Source organism: Polypterus senegalus, chromosome 16, assembly GCF_016835505.1.
Source record: "Polypterus senegalus isolate Bchr_013 chromosome 16, ASM1683550v1, whole genome shotgun sequence".
NCBI classification, from domain to species: domain Eukaryota; kingdom Metazoa; phylum Chordata; class Cladistia; order Polypteriformes; family Polypteridae; genus Polypterus; species Polypterus senegalus.
Window position 1 is genome coordinate 79,993,113 of NC_053169.1, and position 25,134 is coordinate 80,018,246.

General features: G+C 37.6%; 2 protein-coding genes across 4 annotated transcripts in view; one reads left to right on the forward strand and one right to left on the reverse strand.

Moving 5' to 3' along the window:
• Positions 1–25,134, reverse strand: part of macrod2 (mono-ADP ribosylhydrolase 2) — a 1,287,980-nt gene that overhangs the window by 1,000,640 nt on the left and 262,206 nt on the right. The window lies entirely within an intron of this gene.
• Positions 1,256–19,962, forward strand: flrt3 (fibronectin leucine rich transmembrane 3). The gene is made up of 3 exons (XM_039739036.1): positions 1,256–1,529; positions 13,753–14,467; positions 16,702–19,962. Exon 3 carries the CDS (start codon positions 16,738–16,740, stop codon positions 18,700–18,702), a length of 1,965 nt encoding a protein of 654 aa, XP_039594970.1. The 5' UTR covers positions 1,256–1,529; positions 13,753–14,467; positions 16,702–16,737; the 3' UTR covers positions 18,703–19,962.

Genomic DNA, 25,134 nt, shown 5'->3' on the forward strand with positions numbered 1-25,134 from the left:
TCCACCTGTATCACCTAACTATGAGACACCTCACCTGAAAATGGGGCCTGAACTGCCTCGAAAGCTTACATATTGCAATCTTCTCAGCCAATAAAAAATGTTATTTTGCTTCACTTCTCACTGCATCCATAAATGGCTAACACAACACATCACTCTACTACTACTAACAAAGAGAAAAGTGTAGTCAGAAACAATTCAGGTAAATCCATTGAAGATTAAGGAAAAAAAACAGAAGTCACAAGAAAGTATAGTCTTGTATTTCAAAAATGCACTTAACTGGCTCTGTTAACAAATATGGATTACTTAGCACTTTGCAGAAACAATCACTATGTATCGTACATAAGCCCACATTAATATTTAACTAACGTTTTTACTTAACAGCCAAAAGACATGGAGCACTGGTCATTGCTTAAGTCTTATAGCTCCAGACTCTTGGGTTGGTTCAAACTTGGGCATGTGTGCAAGTCACATTCTCCTCTACCATCCCAAAGCCTGCATATGAGGTTCATTGGTGACTTTCTTTTGTTATTATACCCGCATTACTGAGTGTAGGTTTCTACCTAAGGCCCCTTTCAGGACTGGTAGCCACCCTGCATCGATACTACTGGCGTAAACGCCGGGCTCTTTGACTATGAGTTGATTAAGTGAGTTGGTTAATGGATGGATTAATACTGAACACTGAAGAAAGGGATCAATTTTGAATTAAATGACATAACATAAGTGAGAAATTAAATGCAGCATAACAAGTACCAGATTTTTCATCAGGGGAAAAATGCATAAAGCGGTTCAAGCAAAGGATTACTGGTGAGTGAAAATAAATAAATAAATAAATAAAAATAAATCTGCTTTCTTTTGCTCCCTCTAGTGCCGAATACCGGCGCAGTTTCGGATCAGGCATTGAGACGGGTGGGCGCGCGCGCCCGTACGTGAAAATGACATAAAGTAGAAACGTGAAAGGTGAATAATTTCGAATTTGGGGGAGCGGAATCGAAAGCGTGTGACCGAGTGTAAGAAAGTGGGCTTAAATCTGAGACAACAAGCGCGTTCGAGAGTGACGTCGTATTTTTGAATGTCTGCTTATCTGTAACTATTACACTGTAATGTATTAATAACGAGTCGCAACACTAAACTTCTTTCCATGCCAACAAGACTTATTTTGCAGGAGATCGAAAGTGCGGGAGCACAGAGAGAGAGAGAGGGAGAGAGGGAGGGGGGAGATGGGGTGCGGGAGCGCGCTAGCGAGCCGCCCCCAGTATGACATCAGCGCTAGTCTGTAGCGCAGCTCAGTTCGGCTCTGAATTCACATTTGTGTCGGACTGCGGGGCTATTCTGTCTCGCCCCAGTATCAAAGGAATGTTTGAACTCACGGACACATCGCTCTTAAAGCTGCTTACTTTTTCCCGCTTCATGCTTTTGGAAGTGTAGACGGAGAGCTCCGTTTTATCATCCATTTTACTTTACTGGATATATTTGTTATCGACTGCATACAAAGCAGGATTTAACTTTTTATTTCTTTATTATTCCCTGAGGTAAGTGTTTTTATTTAATTGATTTTTTCAGTGTACGTCTGTGGGGGTGGTAAGGTAGGCTTCTACTTGTCACTACCTCCAAGTGAAAATGCAGCATCCCAATCGTTTCAGTGACGAGGACAAGGCACAAAAGTGAGAGATGCGGCTGCACACACGCCTGCCTGCGGGCGTCAACTCGGCATTACCCGCTGCTCCTAATATACAGCCTCCGATGCAGCGGCTTTCGATATCAAGTAGTACAGCTCTCGAGTAAGCACGCGGCAAGGCGCTTTACACACGTTGAACTGTTTCTTTATGCCCTGTCATACATGCGTATAAAACATTGTCGATGTAAAGTAAGTGCGTGCGTGTGTGTATGTATGTATGTATGTATGTGCATATGTAGGGGGAATCTGTGGAAGACTCTGGCTTTCACTTGAATTCACTTTTAAAAAGAAACGAGCCCCGATTTATCTGGTTTATCCATCCTTTAATAACTAGTCGCTAATTTCTCGAAACAAATCAATAATTCTCCTCTCACCAGTGCACGAACAACATATTATACCCACTGCTGAGCAATCTATTTCTATATTAAAAATTCAATCCCGAAATGAAAAAGGCCCCTCACTCCTATTTTCAGCTTGAACTATTAAAAAATCCAAAGCCAGCAATCGTAACCCTTCACTTTTTATTGTTTGATGGTCCATTCTCAATTAAGTTAATAATGACTATGCACAGGGTAAATCTTTACATAAACTATACCAACAACTGCCTCCCCATCGAGTAGTCAGAAATTCATAGCTTGGGTAGATGGTATATGTGACTGGCATAATGATTAACATGCTCTGGAAGAAAAATGAGTTGAAGCATGGCACATGAGTGAAGTACTCACATCGTTTCGAAGATTAAAAAAGACAAGCCTGGTTTTATGTTGTAAACCTTCTGGCCCTGTATTATAATACAGAAAAAAGGAAGCAATCAGATGGTCCCTGTGGTCTGTGGATGATGAGAGGCGTATAATACCAGCACCGCTTATTGTAAATATTCCCGACTTGTAAGGAGTAAAATATATTAAAAGCTTTCAGATCACCCATATACTATACTCAAGCATCCTAAAGAAAGACTGAACACTTGTTTTTATTTTCTGCAAAGCTTTCCATTTCAGCCTACAGACAATTAAAAAAATTGGCAATGGACAATAATTCTTTTATAATCAATGTTACATGAAAGAAAAGATTAGATCACTTTATATCTATATTAAAACCAATTCAGCAGCTACAATTCTAATCCACATATGCATACACTGTCCCAAGCAGGAAAGACACAGTCTGGCACCAGATCTCAATGCTAATTGGATTTCAAGCTTTCTATTAATAAGGCCCATTGCAAGCTTTATAGTTATTTTTGCATGACTGAGAACCATACAGATTTCCAATAATCAGAATTAGGACAGCTGTGAACACTGTGTACATAGTTTTTCTTGTATAACAAGCTGAATGAACAGTAGCAAATTGGTAAAATTATTTAAACACAATTTATTTTTGATGCACCAATGATAGAGAGAACAAGAGATAGCAGGACACAATATATACAGACCCCTCAGAAACACATATAAATATTTGATTGTATACATTTGTTTAAATTTACATATATACTGTGTATATATATATATATATATATATACATACATACATGCAAAATATAAGTTTACACAAAGCTTTTTACATTAAGCATCATTATCAGCTACATTATAAAGCATCAATCACATACATTCATCCAGTTATTGAAGCTGCTTTATCTAATTTTTGGTTTACACAATAAAATATTATATATTACACCCTGCATAAAGTGTATGTGTCCTTGTAACATATACACATATTCATGGTGTGGGTACTGTACATATGTATTATTAAAACATCTGTGCCTTACATATTTATGCATGTATGAATACAGTATATAAATAAATTCATGTACACAATCCTGCCTACATACATTTTATCCCAATATTATGTAAAACATACTTTTAACAAGGTGTACTTTAATATAACAATTCTTCATGACTTCATCTGGGTGTATTATTGAATTACTTTGTTTAAATATAAATATATATATATATATATATATATATATATATATATATATATATATATATATATACATATATATATATACATATATATATACATACACACTCTTTCGTGCATTTGTTACTATTTAAATTTTGAGCAAAGAAGCAAAAGTTTGATTTGATTCTAGTACAGTACTAACTTTCATTACATTTAATTTTGAAGCCATAGCTTTTTCTTTTAGGCAGTAAGGGGTTTATTAAGCCATGCCAAAGGCCACCCTTTAAATATTATTTTTTTACACTGAGATTAGTTCACTTAAGATATAGTTTTTTTTTTAATAATATCATCAGGCTTAGACCCACTACAAAACACATATTTGTTAGTTAATGATCAATATTTGCAGCTAGTTATAAACGTGACTAGTTTGATATAATATTATATTAAATTGTATGTAAAGTTTAATTTTAAACTTCAAAAGTAATTTGCAGCATGGTTTAAAACACCTACTGAAGCAAAGGAAAATCAAAACATGCAGTCAATAGCACAACTATTTTGAAGACAATTATCTGTTGAAAAGTTATGCGAGGATAGCCTGCTGACAGGCACAAATAACATGGTTCCAGATTTAGGTGCGAGAGGTTCTCTCAGGAAGCTTGGCTGAGGAAATCAGTTTTCCAACAATTCACACATTTCTTCCCTGAACTCGATGGTCTTTTTCTCCATGGGGAGCTTGGTCGTAATTAAAGCTGAGTAAAGTGGACACCAGCAGTAAACGCCTGACCTGTGCCTCTTGAAAGGTTGGCTTCTTGCGGTGCTTACCACCCCCAAGTGGGCAAAAACTATGCCGCCACAACTCAACTCCTTTCGTCTCTCAAAAGAAAACATCACATTAACAGAAAGAGTAAACAAAAGAAATCTTTGGCCTCATCTGTTCAACACATTGCACCAGGCAACAGCCAGGTTTTGGATTAGCCCAAAAAGCTAGAATTGAACCACAGGGATTTAATTAGCCCACTAAATCTCCACTTTATTGTACAGGCCTCCCTATTAATTTTTACACAGACGTAAATGAAAAATGATTCTGCACAGCACGTTACACACTTATTAAGAGAAATCAGCAGTTTTTGTAACACACTTGTACTCTATTAAAAAAGAAGAAACTACTTACATTTCATAAGTGACACCAAAAAAAGAGAGAAAGAGAAGAGGCTTATCACTTGTTGAACTGAAAAGACACTCTAGGGATACAAAAGCATGACAGGCCAGCAAACATTATGGATTTTGCCGATTGGTTACTGCTTCCCTTATTTGTTCACAAATGAAAGGAAACAGAAAATGCTCCATTTAAAGCACTGTACGTTATAAACAAAAAAAAACAAAAAAAAAAACGATCTTCTGAAGCCAGTTTGCTATATAGGACTTTGCGTGAGCCCTGTCTTCATAAGTTAGGCATTTGTGGCCTAATAGTGAAGAAAACACAGTGCAAAACACAATGTTGCCAGTTCAGTTGGTGAACCAGATCAAGTAATGCACACACACACACACAAACATTTCAATATTTGCAGAAAAGTTATATAATTGCAAGTATATTATTTATAGCTGATCATTTTAGATCTCTTAAGTCCTCAAGCATCCTCTAGAGGTGCACAGTATGTTCCTCTCAGGGCCAGTGGGACTGGGTTTCCCCAGGTAAAGTCACACTTATTAGAACAAAGCCACCTTTGTTCTCCCCTCTTGCCACAATGATCACACAATACTAGAGAATATTCTAAAGGTGCACATATTTATGAATATGGGTAAAGAGATTCAGTATAAAAGGTCTCCTCTAATTGGTTTAAACAAAGAAACTCCCAGACACAAGGCGACAACTAGGATTGCCAACAGAGCCTGCTGATACGGGACTCTGCATAGACAACGGCATGCACGGATTTTCTGTTGATTTAGTTTTGTTTGTTGTGAACACCAAATTAAAAGTAATGCCCAACCCAACAAATGATGGTGTGGAAAAAGTACAATTGCTATTGTGTTTTGCACTAAGTAATAGTCATCATTCTAGTATGACAAGCTATGTTTTTGTGAAACCCGTGAAGTCACATTCTGCATTTTATCACCACTAAGTCGTATTACTGCTCATTTGTGCTACTTTTCTTAATCTTGAGACATGAACACCCTAGGGCCACATCCTATTCCACCAAGCAAGGGGCTTTGGGAGGGACACACATGGAATGTTATGGGAGGAAGGAGACACCCGACTAGCCAGGTCAGTCAATCAAATCTAGCAATCTATGGCGAGTTACCGATGTCACAGCCAGTTCTCCCCCTCATCCTTACTATCTTATATTTTACAAGCAATAAATTCATTTTGTGCCCTTTAATAATCAGGGTAAAAGTTTAACTATGACATATCAACTTAAGCTGCAACTATAACTTAGGAGTGTTTTAGTATTGTGCTTTACCGATTGACTGCAATGCAGATAGAGTCCTAGGCATGAACATAATGTGAATAGTATTTCTAATGCCCTTACGTAAGGTTGCATGCATCATGGTTTTACCCAAAAACATTTTTCAAGTTAATAAGAAGAGAATGGTATTAATTTTCCAGGAGTGCCAGTTGGTTATCTATGCCCACTGCACTTGTGTATTTCTCAGACGAGTTACAGGCATGCGGTGCCATCGAAGTCTAATGTGTTCTGCTGAGAGGTGAACGAGTCGCTGTGTACATTCTTTTTGTTTTAGGGATGCTCGATTTAACTTTACAAGTCTAAATAAATGAAGTGGAAACAAGTTCACCCATTAGAAACAGCTGAGTGTTACCAGTACTATCACTGCACAACTGAGGAGTTTCATTTTTTTCAAGTCTCTATGGGCATAAAAGTAAAACAAGCAGGGGGAAAAAAAAAGAAAGCTAGAAAAATAAAATAGCATTCTCCCGTAGAGCAGAGTGTCTCCCAGAACCACCTGAACTGGGGAAAATCTTACTGTTCTTCCTTCAAACAATGATGTGGATTTTTGTGAAATCTGATGATAAAGTAAAGCACAGAGAGCCATGCTCAAAGCTGCTCAGCACTTCATGTGCAGTATAGCTTGCTCTAGTGGCCAGTCTAGCACATCCAAGTCCACACAAGCTTGTGAAGAGAACAAAATACTGATGTATCGCACATGCATTTAAAGACTAGCTGCTGCATTTGACTTTGCAGTCTGGTGCATTTAACATTAAAGCTGCCCTCATTAGCAAAGCCCACAGCTCAAAGAGTGAAGCATAATACAGAGCAAGTGCTCTAACAGTAATCTGCAGAGGAAACAGAAGCAAGCCCTCTAGTATTGATGAGACTGGAGGAACAAATCAGAGTTGATACTGCTGAGGTGAACTTTGGAATCAAGGCCATGCCAGAGGCTTGTTGTTTCACCTGAAAAAAACAAAGACAATGCTGTCCCAAAAATATATATTTCCAGAATGTTGCTAGTTGTTTGCTTTTTACATTCCTTTCATTGTAAAAGTATATTTGAGTATCCAAGAACTGTTAGTCTATGTTAGTTATTTCATAGTGGTAAACAGATGTTCCAGCAGCTTTGCTGTCTTTATCAATCGTTATGTATTTTATATAGCAGCTTTTACAGTAGTTGGCATCAAAATGTTTAAATACACATTATTACAGTAACAGTAAAAAAGACGGCAAGACTACTGCAAAGGGGCTGCAGCTATAAAAGCTTTTTGCTTTTATCCTCTTACTTAAAAAACATGCCACAATTTTTCAGTTACTGTAGCAGAGGGCAGTCATGCATTATAACAATCCAATTAGCAAAGCTGTATCAGTTAGCAGGTGCTTAGAAAAGTCTACTTTATACATGCAGTACCTCCCACCAAAGGTGCAGGTCTCTACTGGATGAGACAAAATAGTGTAGAAAAATTGCCGTAAAGGAAATTAGTAAAGAAAATAAATAATCTTGGCTTAGAATATGTACATCTGCACTTGTGAGTTGCTGTTTGTGTTGAGCCTTCAGAGCGAAAGTGCACAAAATGACACTAATCCAAATTAAATCTTTAAAACACAACTGTGAAGTGAAGAAAATTGACTTCTGAAGACTATACCTGACCAGCTCACTTTACCTGAATATGTACCTCCTGAACTCACATATGCAAGTCTGTAACACACAAAAAAAGAAACCATCCAAAATATAGACCACTGCCGAGAGATACAACGATAGATATAGACCACTGTACAAATATTTCAACAACTGCTTAGGAAATCCAGAATTTAACTTGACATACTGAAAAGTTAACTGAATTGTTAAAAGTATATATTAAATTAATAACTACATCTTCATCTTCTGCCAACTGTTGACCACAAGAGCTATTGGTTGGCACTAACTACTTTAGTGACTGTCCTTGAGCTTCATTAATTAATCCATCTTCTGAGTAACTCTTAAATAATCCAAAAATCACATCTTTGAAAAGAAAGAAAAATGCAAATGTCCGCACTTCAAATAGTTAGAAAGGTTATGTCTATCCATTCACCTGTCTTCTGAATCAGCTTTATTAGGTAAAAGTTTAGCAGGACCTGGACCCTTTCAAATTACGTAGGAAGCTCACTTTAGGGTGTTGTAATTTTTTTCCTTTGTTCCCTTGGCTCGAGGCAAGGGTTCCCCTTGACAAGTTTTGAGTTTAAAGCAGGAATGTCACTTTACTCTGCAGATGCTGGGTTATTCATGAGGGCAATGTCTCTTTGACAATGTTCAGTCAAAAACAGGATTGTTAAATGATCAGACATCAATGAAGAATTTGCAGAAGTGACCATCGCCAGTTAAGGGGTTGCTGCACATACATCCTCCATTTATGAGCCCATCCTTTAGCCCTGGTACAAGGCTAATTTTAGCTACAGCGTCAAATTTATGTCAATCTATATATATGTGTATATATATATATATATATATATATATCTGGGACTACCTTTCAGGAAAAACTACTCAAAATTTTATTTAACTTTAAATTTACAAGAGAAGTCTTCAGGTTTGAGGTCTGTAGTTGACACATCATATTTAGCATTGGTGCATTACTTTCTCCTGGCCAAATGTGAACTTCATTCACTGACTAGTCTAAATGTGGATGCATTAAATGCATTAATGTGAAAGGCTTTTAAACAAATATATTAGATAAAATGCTAAATGCATACTAAAGAATGTTTATGTATTTCATATATTGTATGCTACAGAGCTACAGAGAAAAGCTATTATGGACACATACAATTATATACATACATATACAGTACATATATATTGTCAACCCAGCTTAATCTACTTAAGGGTCACAGGGGCTGAAAGCTATCCTGGCAACACTGGGCACAATGAAGGAGTCAATGCTGGATGGCACATCAGCCCATTGCACTAGTTAATGTTGTAATAATAAAAAATAAGAATATGAAAACAGTTGAAATTTTAAAATTTAAATTCTGCTATGTCTCAGTAAACAAAGCCAATTGTGTACCCATTTCTCCACTGTAGGTAACAACTGCTACTACTACAAAATTTAATAACTGCCACTATTACTAAGTTTACGTTTCTCTCTTGGTGCAGTATTACTGCATTATTCTCATGCTGTCACCATACATAATGGTGATTACCGTTTAAAATTTCTCATGGGTGGGGGTTGAATTGATTTTAGTTTTGTTAAGTTTGACTTGATTATATAGAATGTTATATGCTTTTAATAAATTCAATTAAAAAAAATATTTAAATAAAGAAATATAGAAATACATAAAATCTAGTGAAATACTAATGAGCTTCTTATAGGCCCTGCAAATGGCTCTGCTTGGCTTTTTTTCCCTCTTACTTGCACTGCCGTATTTTCTTAGTTTTAATGATTTCAAGGTACATAGTTCTCTTCCTCTGTGAAACAGTGAAAAAAAGCCTTATTCCAGATTTCCAAAATGAAACTGGAAGGGACCCAAAGTTCTTCCATAATATTTTTCTGAACACCGACACGGCACTGCTCCAGCCTTCTGAGATTTAACTTATTTATAGTGTAAAGGAAGCAAAGCTTTGGAGTGGTCTACATCACACAGAAAGAACATAGAAGGGATATTTCTAAAATGAACATTTAAAAATGGTACTTTTATTAATAAAGGCTTAAAACTGTGTGTGAATTAATTAGAAAGCAGAGATTCTGTAGAGATGAGGATCCTGCTAGGCTGCTTGTAACACAAGCACAGCTTCTTCTGAATGAAACAGATGTGGGATTTCTGAAGGCTGCTGGCCTCAAGCATTTGTGTGCGTTATACTAGAGTTCACTTTTCACCCGCAAGCAGCCTACCCAGCGTGCTCACTGCCGACTTGTGTGATGTGGATTCGTAGAGGATACGCTGGGGGGAAGAGGCCAGGTGTTGCTGGTGCTGTTTATTCTGCTCTTCTCTTAATTAATAGAGAAAAATATGCTGATTCTATAGTGAGGCACTCACTCTTGGGAACATTTTTTTGCATTCCGTCTGCTTCTAAAGCTGCAAAATGTACAATAAACATCAAACAGTGGTAAACCATGTGGCAGTATTAATGGCCAGTGCAGAGCTGCAGGGGGCACTAGTCCTTTCCCACCTTACATGCTTTGACTTCTCATCTTGTGGTTTAATTGTCTAGGACAAGCAGTGGGTCTTAAGCTAAAGGAGGTGCCTAATGTACATCCCCCCCACCAAAGCTCACCATCCTCTGCTATTTTACTTACTCAAAGCAGCTTCACTAATCACAAGCCATAGAATGAAGCACGACTGAGACTGAGCAAGGCAGCGGGATTCCCCCGGCTGTTATTTGGACAAGATCGGAGTAGCTTTTGATATGCAAAGACATTCCTTTTCATCAGAAAAGCAAAAAAGTAAGGATGGGGGTAGGAAGACAGCAGTGGCATACAATTTCTGACGCAACACTAGAGAGGAGGCTTTAGAAGAAATTCACAACAGTGCAGCTAATCCTGGTTTCAGAAATGGTGTCCACTTTCAAAAGACCACTGTCAGGCCTTTTATTTGCCTGTAATTTGGGTGAAGGGAATTAAATCCTCCAATACACACAAAACGTAATGAGCTTTAGACGCTTTCACTTTGAGTAGGACTTTCTCCTTATTCCCCCACCCAAAAGCCAGCACCGTCACCACACCAGATGAAGAGCTATTTCGCAGAAGGAAATGGCAGAATCCAGCTTCTTTAAAGTCCCACTAAGTACCAGTCCCCATTAGTAACATAATGAATATGCTAACACTCCATACTTCCTGAGCAGAAAAAAATGCAGAAATAGAAAACCGCTGAATGGGAAGGCAAGCAGAAAAAGTGACAGATAAGCAAGGTGCTACACGTGTTGTGCATAAAGTTTACATTCTCTTATGTTCATGAATAGAAAGAGGCCAAGTTCAAAAAATAGCAATATGAATGACTAAACAAATAAATAATTTAAGATTCTCAAACTGCTTAAGCAATTTCTGGTGTAAGGATGCTACATCTATCCTGACAGCACAGGGTGTGACGGATAAACCAGTCTTGGACTGGACATCAGTCCATCACAGCAAAATAAATAAATACATACATGCATACAAACATACAAGTTCCATCAATCCATTTTTAACATATCACTTTGAAATCTGCTTAATCTAGTTTAGGGTCTTAGGAGGACCAAAGCCTATCCCAGCAGCACTGCATGCAAGGAAGGAAACCGTCATGCACCGTGCTCTGGTCCATTGTGGGCCTCCAGCCATTGTTTAAACCCATTTAATGAAAAAAATCTCTCTTTCTCTCTCTCTCTATTATATATATATATATACACATACAAAGAGAGACAGAAAGAGAGTAATAGATACGTATGTAGATAAATACGTAAACATAAGTCTGTGGCAGCAGAGCCCTTAAATTGATTATTCACAGAGTGCTACATATGCCATGCTACAACTAACAAGGCAGACAAATAAGGAAGCAAACTTGCAGGCTTTCAATTCGAGTGTCATAATAAGGCACACAAACTTCCAAACCCCACCACTAGTCAAACGATTGCATACAAAGCAAAAATAAAATAAGTGCAACAATAATTAACACTCAAGATAAATTAAGGGAAAGTTAAAGGCCAGCAGAAGTCATTCACATTTTTCATAGCTGCAGAACAGGTTCGTCCACCAACGGAAAAAGATTACACTCACAGGTGGCAGATATTAAATTAATTTAAAGTGTGTATAGGACATCACAGGGCATGGCGGGCAGATTAAATATTGTCACAAATAAGAAGTGCATTTCCTCGAGTGCTTTGCACTATGATTAATATCATTAATCTTCAGTGCGGTACTGTATATACATTTGTCAGGCCTTGCCAGGAGGTTTAACTGATTTTTTTTTTTTTAAAGCCTGTGAAGCTTTGAAGAACACAAAATAATCTGTCTCTACTCTTCACAGAATCAATACATTTTATATGAATGGTTCTATTATGCCACCTTTGAAGCAGCCATGTATTATTCACCTGCTGCAGCTGTAATTTTTCGGGTTTGCAGGGGGTACATATTTATGTCTTGGGTAAAATGTAAGAAATGGTTAAAACAGGAAAGTTAAATGTGGCAATGATTAGGGTGCACTGACCCCCAACTGTCTTTGAATGATGCCCGCTTCTTTGCCTTCCCTGTGATAAAGCGAGTCTAAACATCTATTATTCAGTGCTCATTTTTCTGCACAGACTGGCTAGATTTCGAGGACTGTGGCTCGGCTTGCAGGATCCTTTGTAATTACTGTGGGGAGAAGCAGAAGTACAGTTGCAGCACTCTATCGCCAGGGTCAAGTGTTCCCTTTTTAGTAAAATGTTATCCACGCATAGCTGAAAGGCCATCCTGGCTGATGCAACCTGGAGAGGGGAAAAAAAGAGTCATCTGCTTGCATGAAACCAGAGCAGGTTCTGCTTTCAACTGCGGAAAATTCAATTAGCTTCCTAATCCCGTTTGCTTCCTATTAGGTGGCAAAAAGTCACAAGTCTCGCGTGTATGAGAATCTCATACTGCAACCCTTGATTTATTTCCTCTCTTTCAGGATGGCAAGCATGTGTCACAATGAAAACATTAACCTGGATAGCAGATTCCAGATGTAGTCTGTTGGGAGTTTACCCCCTGAACCCCAATAAAGCTACTGATATCATTTATTTTGCATAAATGGGAACAAAGGCTAGTTTAAAAAGATGAAGGGATGGTAATTTCCTATAGCCATTCAATAATTCATTTTTTTGCAAATATCAGAAAGGGATAACTTCACTAGAAAATTGCAGCACCATGCAGTGCAGGCTTAATTCTTATCAGATCACAACCACATTATCAGAAGTGATTTTAGAGGTGTGCATGAACCCCTTAGTGTTTGCTACAGGACAGTTTTAAGGGCTACATTCAAAGATTATCAGCCATCCAAATCAAACTCCCTTCATGCACGAAAGTCACTGGAGTTAGGGTATTGTACGATGAATTGCATTTTGACAGGCTGGCACATTTTAACTGTTATACAGGTGACTTAACAAATAGGATGAAAGTCAGGAACCAAGCTAGGTAAAGACCCAAGCCCTCTCAACACACACTAACACCAAACTTCCCTCATAAGTGTTTAAAGTCCATTAATTCACCAACATATTTGACTCAAATATTTATTGCTTTTCTTACTGTGGCTTTATCATAACTCCTCCAATTCCAAATGGAGGCCAAAATTTTATTACAACCAATACTCAGACAGCTATTTGAAAATCTAATTTGTCCATTTGTGTCAACTCCTATGCAACTGAATGAAGCCTTGCTAAAAACTTTCTGAAGTGGCCTCTTAAAATGGGGCTTGTGTCTCATGAATTTTCAGCAGAGCTAAAGCTTTCAATATTCTAGAAAAAGAGGAAAGTGGACAAGCAGGGTCGTAGCGGGTGAATTGCAGGGGAGCCAACTAGAATGCATTTAAAAACCATTGTGAGTATTGAGGACTTGTATTTAAAACTAGTCCATTGCTGGCAAGATGGCTGAATCGCTTTAACATACTGGATATTTACATAGTAATGATGTTATATCTCTGCTGTTTATTACCCTTCAGCTGTACTTGTCAACAGTAATTGTTGTTGGGGACGATGCATTCAGTTTTAATTATATCAGAATAAATTTAGGCACACAGCTAACTTTGTCAATTTTACAAATTGCTTTTTCACAGACGGACCAAGGGTGAAACAGAGGAAGCCAATTATTTCTTCAGAATGACAACAGTGAAGCACATGGCCTGTGGATTTCTTTGCCTTTGGAAAATAGGAAGTTAAAAAAATAAATCCTGGTGGCAAGGATTTCAACCTGCGATTAGCTTGTGGGGGAATACAAGTGTCTGCAGTTTGTCTGTAAAACGAACTATTCCATTTACCAATAGTAATAAATTTTGGATCTTTCCCGGTGGATAACTGAGACCAAACTTATCTGGAAAGGACAACAGCAGTGAAGCCTCGGGAACATGAAAGGTTACCCTGAGGGGAAGCTGAAGATGCTACTTTTATCAGTTATGGTTCACAAGAGAGCTTTGAAGAGTTACAAATGGTCTAGTTTGTGCTACGGCTGTTAGCGATTACAAAGAAAGCAGCCTGTTCACACAGGCTTTTTAATTTTAACTGATTTGCCACCTCCTTTTTTTAATTTCAGTACAAAAACCAGTTTTTGTCCATTTATCTGCTATGGTTAAACCTTTGTTGGAATGATTACTAAAATTTGCAGGAAAAGCCAGCAGGTCAGCAGTATCACAGTGCAAACACTGGGAGGACGAAAGACGACCAAAGAGACTAGATCTTATCAGGTCGCAGCTGAAAGGCAGGATCTCAACAGCCTCCACGCTGCTGCTGATAGGATTTCAGCAAGCATTGGATTTATCCTGGACTTTAAATCAGGTATGACGGATATTGATGCATTTCCTTTTTGCATGCTGGGTGACTAAAATGCAATTTATAAATCCAGTTGTCTACAAAAGGGGTCATGACAGGAGCACAAAGCTGCCAGAATAAAAGTATATATGGCTAATTAGTAGGAAACATTTAAATTACCATGCCAAAAGGTCTTAACAATACAAAAAGAAAAAACAGACACAGACTTCAAAAATCCTAAGCAGCTTGAATATTTGTCTATAAACATTCAGTTTAAGGGACTCAAATAAAACTGGACAAAGGGATCATTTTATTTATTCCATGCTGCATGTCATGAATAATAATTAAATATGGCAGGTTTAATAATGTCATGTTTTATATACTGTATATACAGGTAAGAAATGTCATGGTTTTTATTTATTTATTTTTTCTATTTTTTGTTCAAGTGGCTTAATTCAATAGAAAGATCTCCAATTACGAAATGGGAAGTAAATACATACACTGAATGCTCCAAGTTATTGTTTTTTTTTATCCTGCACCTCCGAGTAACTATTAACCTTTAAAGGATATGGCAACCCAGATCAAATTAGTGGCCCTTAAAGGCAGGACATATCTATATCCAAGTGCATCTGCTATGTGTGAGAGAAGTTCTTTCATTGTACAAACAGTACGTTAAGTGGCTCATCTGTTTGAACCGTTGATAACTTTTTGTTTATGTCACTTAACATAAACATTCGGAAAGCTGTCATTTTAAGGTCTGTTTAATAAATATACTCCACTGAAGACCTCGAGACAGTCTGAGTGCAAGGATTAAGGTAGAACAATAAATAAAAGTACCTGACTCACCACAAGGCTTGCAGGCGCACTTATTGAGGTTACTGTTTATATTAGCACACCTTGTCAACACTCACCTCTTGTGTGTCCTTGTGGCACTGCTGCCGTTGAAACTGGCTAAAGCAAAAGCATTCAGCGTAGCAATTAAAGAAATTTTAAAAGTGGCAGAGGGAGCTTAAAAAATGTCTTAAACAACTAAAACTTAAACAACTTAAGAACAACATGCATTTTTATATCATTTATAAATACAGTGTATGTATAGTATATAATATTCATACATACATGCATACAGTACATCCAAACACTTATTTTGAACTTTGTGACTAGCTACTGTTATTGTTCATGCATATAAGTATTTCTCTGTGTTTTTTACTTGGATGATTTAATAATTTACTAATCTGTACACATATTTCTGCTTGGTTATATCTGAATGTATGCATAGGCAGTTTGCTTACAGTCTTCTTGTAAGTTACCATGGTATGTCTGCTACTTTATGTCTATTTCTAGGTATGTGTCTGCTCATTTAATATGCATGTATTTAGTTATCTCTGCAGCTAATTTATATATGTAGGACACAGTTATTTGATTGGCATAGCATGGTGGTACAATAATTGAACTGCTGCCTTAAAACTCCTGCTGGGTCTGTGTGGAGTTTGCACATTCTCCCCATGTTCACTTGGGCTTCCTGCAAGCATTCTGGTTTTCTTCCATAGCCCAGAGATAAGTTAATTAGCCCAGAATGAGTGTGAGTGTGTGTGGGTGGGTGATTGAAGTCGTATTCAGAACTGGGTGCACCCAGGGCTGCTGGGATAAACTCCTGCACCCTGTAAAAACAAAAGGAAAAAAAATCATGAAACACAAATATATATAGATGTGTATACGTGTTTATTGACTTGTTAGATTGTACAGTATGTAATACATTTACATGTTAGCTAGTTATCATTCCAATTTGTAAAGTTGGCGTATTCATTTATTTACATATGTATGTTATATATTTTTGTATTTGCAAATGCAGTTGCTCATTGGGCTGTTTACATATTTTAGTGTTTATGAATTTGTTTACTTGTTTATGTGAATATGTATAAATATATGCTTAATTTGCCTATGTGGATGAACTGAATGTACCTTTCTTTTTTAGTTGCTTTCCTAGTTAACCATTTACTTGTTAGAATTGATGCTCTTTGGAGACAAAATTTCAATAAAACAGGAATGAAATTATTTTAAGTGCCACATGCACATAAACACACACCACGTCAGATTCAAAATCATATGCACGTTACTCTTAACCACATTTCTGTCTTGCTAATGATTAACATTTGCTTTTTAATGCCAGTTGTTAATGCTTGCTGTTCCAAACAGGCAATGGCAATGGTTTGTCAATGCGTTCCTCTGCATATTAATGCATTGTTCTGTATTTTGTCCTCCAGGGTACTGAGGATCAGCCAGCTGCTCTCCATAATAAAATGTCACGATTAAGAATGTTCTGTAAGTATCTGAGCCTTCTTGTCATTTGGCCCCAAATTGGATTACATCTTAGCTTAGCGGGACAATTTGGTAATGTGGCAGCCTGCCCGCTGTCATGCCGCTGTGATGGAACATTTATTTACTGCAATGACCGGGGTCTTACATCCATTCCCACTGGCATTCCGGAGGATGCTACAACACTGTATCTACAAAATAACCGGATAAACAATGCTGGCATTCCTACTGGATTGCGTAAACTAAACAAGGTAGAAAGAATTTATCTCTATTGCAACAACCTGGACGAGTTTCCCACCAACTTGCCAAAGTATGTCAAGGAGCTCCACTTGCAGGAAAACAATGTAAGGACTATCACCCATGACTCTCTGGCTCAGATTCCATTCCTGGAGGAGCTGCACTTGGATGATAATTCCGTCTCGGCTGTCAGTATAGAGGAGGGAGCATTTCGTGACAGCAACCACCTAAGACTTTTGTTCCTCTCTCGCAATCACCTCAGCACTATACCCATTGGCCTCCCAAAAACTATTGAAGAGCTACGGTTTGACGATAATCGGATATCTTCCATTTCTGAGTTATCCTTGCAGGATCTTACAAATCTGAAACGTCTGGTTTTAGACGGAAACCTTTTAAACAATAATGGGATTGGAGAGATGGCATTTGCAAAGTTAGTAAATCTGACTGAGCTCTCACTGGTACGCAATTCGCTTTCTGCACCGCCAAAGAACCTGCCAGGCTTCAACCTCCAGAAGCTGCAGCTGCAGGAAAACCACATCAATCGGATACCTGCAAATGCTTTTTCTTATCTCAGGCAGCTGTACCGACTGGATTTGTCTGGTAACAATCTGAGCAGTTTGCCCATGGGAGTCTTTGATGACTTGGAGAATCTGACTCAGTTATTACTTCGCAACAACCCCTGGTATTGCGGCTGCAGACTCAAGTGGGTGCGGGATTGGCTTCGTACTCTTCCAAACAAAGTCAACGTGCGTGGCTTGATGTGCCAGGCACCAGAAAAAGTCAAAGGAATGGCTATCAAGGACCTTGCCACAGACCTTTTTGATTGTAGAGACACAGACATCCTTCCAACAGTTCTGAGCATGACTGTTTCAAACACATTACCGCCTTCCAGAGAACAGTGGCCTCCCTCTGTGACCAGAAGACCCGTGGTTAAGGGGCCAGACTTGAGCAAAAACTATCGGACCACAAGTTTTCCAAGTCGAAAAATTATTACAATAAACGTGAAATCTATCAGTGCTGAGAACGTCCACATTTCATGGAAAGTTGCGCAACCTATGACAGCTTTACGGCTCAGTTGGCTGAAAATGGGCCACAGTCCAGCTTTTGGATCCATTACTGAGACCATTGTACAAGGTGACAGGACCGAGTATTTGCTGACAGCTCTGGAACCAGAGTCATCTTACAGGATATGCATGGTTCCCATGGAAACCAATAATTTATACCTGTCGGATGAAACCCCAGTCTGCATTGAAACCGAGACTGGCTCAGTAAAAACATATAACCCTACTACAACTCTCAACAGAGAACAAGAGAAGGAGCCCTACAAAAATTCAAGTTTGCCTTTGGCTGCCATCATTGGAGGAGCAGTGGCACTCATTGCCGTTATAATTCTTGCCTTAGTGTGCTGGTATGTCCACCGAAATAGCTCTTTGTTTTCCAGGAACTGTGGCTACAATAAGGGCCGCAGGAGAAAGGACGATTACGCTGAAGCTGGGACAAAGAAGGACAATTCTATCTTAGAAATTCGAGAGACCTCTTTCCAAATGATCCCAATTAACAGTGAACCTGTGTCTAAAGAGGATTTTGTAATACACACAATATTCCCACCCAATGGATTGAGTCTATATAAGAACAATCATAGTGAAAGTAGTGGCAGCAACAGGAGCTACAGAGACAGTGGCATCCCAGACTCAGACCACTCGCACTCATGATAGCGAGCAATGTCCCGCACTATTGACTATTAATATGAATGTGACTTGAAGTACTGTTTGCTCATTACACACTGGATTGAAATGGCTCTGTACATTTGCCATATAATTTATATTTAAGAACTTTTTATGAAGCATTTACATTGGCAAGTGGCCACCTGCTCTCTAAGTACAAGTCTATATTTTAGAAATTTGTAGTAATTTGTACTGTATTTTCTTTCCTTAAGGTTTCAAGACCAACTACATTTTGTGTTCTATTGAAATATGATGATTATGACTTGTCAACTGTGAAAAAGTGTTTTTTTTAATCTTACTGTGTTGAACAATCAGACTTTTAAAAATGACATTTGGGAACCTTGTAGAATAAGCACAGGTTATTTTTCACTTTGCTGGTATCAAAGTTCAAGCATGAAGCTGCTCCTAGGAAGGGATAAGGGACAAAAGATAATAACTTTGAAACTGATGATGATCCCTGTTATAGAAAAGCCAACTCTGAGCAGCAGCATCAATTTAGAACAGGAGCAAGGAATACTTCCGAGTAGGATTTAATGGCAAGTGCATACTACTTTACATGGCACTGAATATGAACCACTGCCCGAAATAAATAAATAAATCTACATTGCAAAAAGAACTAAGCTCCCCAGATGCTGCCTACAGAGGTTAAGATTTATGTAGAGAATAATTTTAAGCACACAGACAAACACAATGAGCAGCTTAGGAAAGCAGTGGGCAGGCAGGCTTATTAAGGCAGAGGTGAAAAGCTTGAAAAACAAGGTGACGAGAAGACGCCATTGCTAGCACAGTGTACAATATGCCATCATCCTCGTCTCCCACCATTCACACAGTGTTAAATGCGTAAAAAAATTAAGATAAAATATTACATCCAATTTAAAAAAAAAACAACAACAAAATATGTGTGTCTAGTTTTTATTTCTGTTACTTTTTTTGGTTTTTTTTTTGTCCTTTTTTTAAAAAAAGAGAAAAAAGAAAAACGTTTTTCATAAAACTGTGCCACTTTTTTGTTGCCACAATTTTTAAGTTCATTGTTCATTACAAATGATAACCAAAGTGCACTATATGCCCTTTGGCCAGTCTTGTATGTGCCTTGATCCAATGCTTATTGTATTTAGCTTTTTAAGAAAGTTAAACAGAAAAGAAAAAAAAACATATAAAAACAGTGACTTAACTTTTTTCATACACACTTGAATATGAGAAAATATTGATCATATTGCAAAATAAAAGTGGATAAAAACAGCAGTTGCACAATGTGGTCATTCTATTGTGAGTTTTTTTTATGTTGTTCTTTTCTCATTCACAAGTAATCAGAAGACCAAAAAAATAAGAAACATGAACAGCTAAGGAGGTCTGTTTTTAAGGGTGTTCAGAGATGTGCATAAATTACACAAAGTGTACTATACATCATGCCCTTTCCAGTGTATCCTACCCAGATACAGTGATGTACAATTCTTTTTGAATTCTGTAATCTGAAGACCTGAGAGACCAAATTCACAAACTTCATAGGTTACACTCCAGTGCCTTGGGTACTAGAGGCCAACACTGCCTGCCATTACTATACTAGACAGATGGTCCTTTTGTGTTCTGCAAGCTTGTTATTCTAGAAGTACATGTTTCTATTAATTTAATCCATGGTGGTTAAGCTCCCTGAAGCTTGGTCAGATTCAACTTTCAGAGCACTGCATCTACTTATGTGCTGTTCTAACTTAAGTCCTTTTTGTGCACTCAGTAATCCCTTTGCACCATGTCTGTAACACTGGCAAAAAGGTTTACTTTTGGAAAATATATGCAGTTTGGTGGCAAATACAGAATCCTGACGGCATCAAATTAAGATTAATTTTTCATAAAGTGCCGCAAGCTTCCAATGCAATATGCTGCAACAGATCAGAAACCTTCTGCAAGACAGAGAAGCAGACCCAAAAATCTGATGCAAAAGCTTTTTTGCTGTCTGCTGGAAGTTTGTGTTCATCAGAGAGTGAAAGAGTTGAAGTGAGCATCAAACTAACTGGGACAGTGGCTACTTCTGAACAACTTGCATTCATTCTTTGTGCCACTAGACACAAAATCCAACCTGTATTTAAGCTGGTGATATTTGATACTACTCTCCTTCACTGTTTCCCATTTTATATTAAAGGAATTTAGCTTTCTCTAATCATATGTCGTGGTCTCCAGTAGACACATTGCTTTTTGATATTCCTGAACAAAGTGGGCCATATTCAGCACACAGCATCTCCAACAATAAAACCAGCAGTTAGCACCTGTTTATGACAGGAAGCGAGAACGTTCTACAAAAAAAGAGCAAACTGTCTGTACTCCATTCACATTGTCAATCGGCATAAAACAAAAGGGATGATGGAAATGAATAACTGGCCTGACTGTTATGGTAGCTATACCAACCATACTAGTATGTTATTTTCTGTTTATGATAAAGATTTTTAAATGTGCTGTGTCTGTATCATCACTGAGACAGCTGTTCTTCAAAACATTACATTACAGAAGAACAAAAAGGGGTTGAGGAGAAAATGCTATTTAGCTAATAATTTTTTAATCAAGATTTTAAGTTCCTCACAGTGCTGCTTGCAACTACAATAATATGTAACATGTTCCAAATACAGTATCTATAGTTTCATGTGCAAATAAACATTTGCTAGCCTTTAAGTGAAATTTATTCTTAACCAATTTCTCTATTTGTTCCTAAGCATGTGTGCGAGACATTACAGTGCTTAAGGGAAAATGATACCATTTCTTTAACCCCTCCATACAGCTCATATTCAGAAGACCGAGCATTAGTCTTGTGACATGGACAATAAAACTATGCACTTTATTCTAAATGTGGTTTCACAGGGTATATTAAACAGCTTAAGTATACCACTTTCAAGTTGTACCTCGCACACAGTGATTGTCCTGTGTAAACCAACAGCCTTTTTAATCACTTTGATGTACTGCTGGTGTAGGACAGCGATTAGTCCAATTAAAGTCACTTAAAGCCTTTTTCAAGCGTATGTTTTAGCTGTTTAGCCTGCACTGAGCAAGTCTAAGCAATATTTTAACTTTTTTGCCACATATATGTATAAAGGTCTGCCTATAAAGATGTTTCTGACTCTAGAGCTGAAGTAAACATCTAGAAAGTTCACAAACGTCTTGGAGTCAATGATTATAAATCAAGATGGGTATGAATAATTAAAATGTCTCAAAAATAAAACCTGAACAGAGAAATACTGAAAAGATCACAAAGTTGTCATAGCTCCCTGTTACTAAGGAGAAAATCTAATTTGCTAAATGTTAAAGTGGGACATGCTCCCACCTTGTATGGGAAACAGGAATCAATACTCTGTTTTTAAATGTGTTTAAAGAAAAAATAACTTTTTAAAGCATATCAAAATTAAAACTGAGCTTTGCCATATGACAATGGTTGTTCAAACTCATTATTTTTGTAAAGAGTTTGTCAGATCTAAGATCTCTATGGTATGAGGTAATACAGAGTGGTCCAGATCTAATTATGCAGATCCAGATCGTCTGGATGACTTTGATTTATGCGGGGACGATTCCAGTTCAGCCCAAAGACGATTCTTCATGTCGTCGGTTCGCACACTTCTCAATGGTCCAGGATTTTTCATGTGATTTTCTATGTAATAAACGTAATAAGTTATAGCGTAATGAAAATTGCATAATTAGAACTGGACCACCCTATATACCCAATTTAGGATTAGCTACTTATCTTAACAACATCTTAGGGTACATTTTATTGTAATATAAATTATTTAGACAAGAAAGAGCACCAGGCCTTACAGAAGTATTTTTGTATCCCTTATATCTTAACACTTCAATCTGTGTGTTTGAGGCAATCCTCCAGGCCATCTGCATATAGCACCCCGAATCTCTTGCAGTTTGTAACTTGATAACTATCCTCTTATTGTGTACTGCATCAAAAGGTTGTTGAAAGTCAAGGTAGATATTAAAAAACACTCTAATGGGTTCAGCTATCAAATGGTTTTGTTTTTCTGCTTTTACTGAGTCACTTAAAGAAACTATAAATCTCTGTTTTATAAACCAACAATACAAGGTGCTTTCCTAATCATAAAGCACACAACATAAAGTAACACAATATGCCACAAACTTCAGTAAATGGTGGCCTACGCTGCTAGTGCCAAGCATCTATACTTTAAAGCTCCCTGACCTTGAACAAAACCTAAAACACGTAGTCTATAGCACACTATTGTGCAATAGCAGGCAGTTAGCTACTGTTCATACCCCTGCATAGAGATGCTCTTCATAATTTTCCCCAGCAGGTGCCATGACTACCATTTACTTTTTAACAGATACACAGTAACAAATGTGCTGTTTATTTCTGAGCAGGTACTTCATGTGGAACAGAGACGAGCAAAACCACAGCAATCAAGTGGAGTCTCAACGTACTGCACTTCTCAAAGACTAAACCCACAAAAGGGGAAGAGAACAACACAAAAAAGTGTTGATTTTCAGTAGGCTGCAATTAAAAGAAAATCATGTGGGCGGCAGAGAGGGAAGCAGCTCTAAATATTTAATGAGGTGAAGAAGAAATAGTGAGACTTAAATCGTCCTTTAGTAGAAAAGAAAAAAAAGCATAAGTCCACATCCCCAAGGACACATGCTGCAAAAGAAGGAACAGCAGAATAAAAAACGAAAAAAAAAATAGCATCACCCAAACTTTTCTCTGTGTCAAACACACTTTTGCAGGACTTGGCATTTGACCCTAATTGAATTTGTCCCTTAAAGCTTAACATAAAACTGAAAACGGCAGGCACCCAACAAATAAATTGGCTGTTCTATATTTATCTATGGACACAAGTTTAGTTTAAAGAAATAAATAAATAAATCATATAAAGAGAGAGAGAGAGTGTGCACAGGCTTTCCAAGGCGTCGGCTAAATAGATTTGATTTATGCACATTTATTTCTTGCTTGCCAGGGACAAATAAATAGCTGAATGCATTATTTTTGCATGTCGGAAATAAGCAGAATGTGAAGAGTACATTAATTACGAACAGATTATTGTGAAATGTTAGGCACCTAGAAATCATGAATTGAGTAAAAATGACTAATCTATAGACAGCATTAACTAGCTAAGACATGCTGCTGAGCACACTCGTGTGCACAACTCCCCCAGGTAAAATTAAGAAAACAGATTCCATTTTCCTTATATAAATTAGAAAGAAAAAAAAAAACACACAACTGATGAAATATCCACACATTTTTAGAAAAATAAATTCATACCAGGTTTTTCTAGTGCTTCACATCACTCTGGTTACTTTGTGGTTTGCAGTGATCAAAAAAATGAGGACAGCAACCCTACTGAAACAGTAGTTCCCTAGCCCTATCCAACCATGCATCCTTTTAATCAGCAATGTCAAAGCCTGTCTTGAATTCTACCAAATGAACACCAATCAAATTGGCAGAAGAGTTTAACCAGTCAAATTACCGCTGCTTCCAGAGAAGAAGGCATGTGCAAGCTTTAAAAGAAGAGCTGTGGATGCAAGGTGCAGATTTTGGGGTCGCATCAGGAGAGCATAAAAAAGGGTCAGAGGGAACATTCTTTATAAGAGAAGCAGAAAGTAGAGACTTCTACTATGGCTCACATAGCAAAGATCTGGTAGAAAACCAGACAAGGCACCAAGGCCCTAAAATAAGGAAGCACTGTTGTAGAGTGAGTTTCAAATCAAGTTTTGCTAATTGTCTTGATCAGCACAGCCCATTCCTTCAAGAAAATTACTTTTATAGAAACCAGTGATATTAAAACTTCAGGTCCCTTAGAAAACAAAAATCAAGAATGGATTTCTGCACAAGGTAGTAGGGAGAATGGATTAAAAAAAAAGGAAACTTATTGGCATGTTGCAATGGATCAAGTTGTTTAGCCTCACATTGTGTGCAGTTCATATTCACAGATACTGTGTGCTGACAGCTTAGCAAGTAATATCCATAGGCCCTGGAATGAGGAGAGACGTTTGTCCATGCATTGTGGAATATATATATATATATATATATATATATATATATATATATATATATATATATACATACATACATACACACACACATATACATATATGCAAATCTCCCACTTATGGGATACAGTTAATGGTGTAGCTGTTGGCTTTCTTCAAATCTGATGAATTCTCTTACTCATGATTACATCTATGACAGGGATCAACAACCTTTTGACAACAGCTGCTTGTTGCTGTCTCCACTACTGAAGTCTTCAGTGCGTTCAGACTTCATTCTGTATCTTAAGAGTTGTCAGGAGAAGACCTAACTGAGGCATTTGCTCATCATTCCACTATATCTGTCTTAGGCAGTTTGTGGCCAAGCAGTGATCAATTGACATTGAACCACTCCTCACCACAGTGTGCAGAACATATAGTTTCTGTCAAATGCACAGCTTTAAC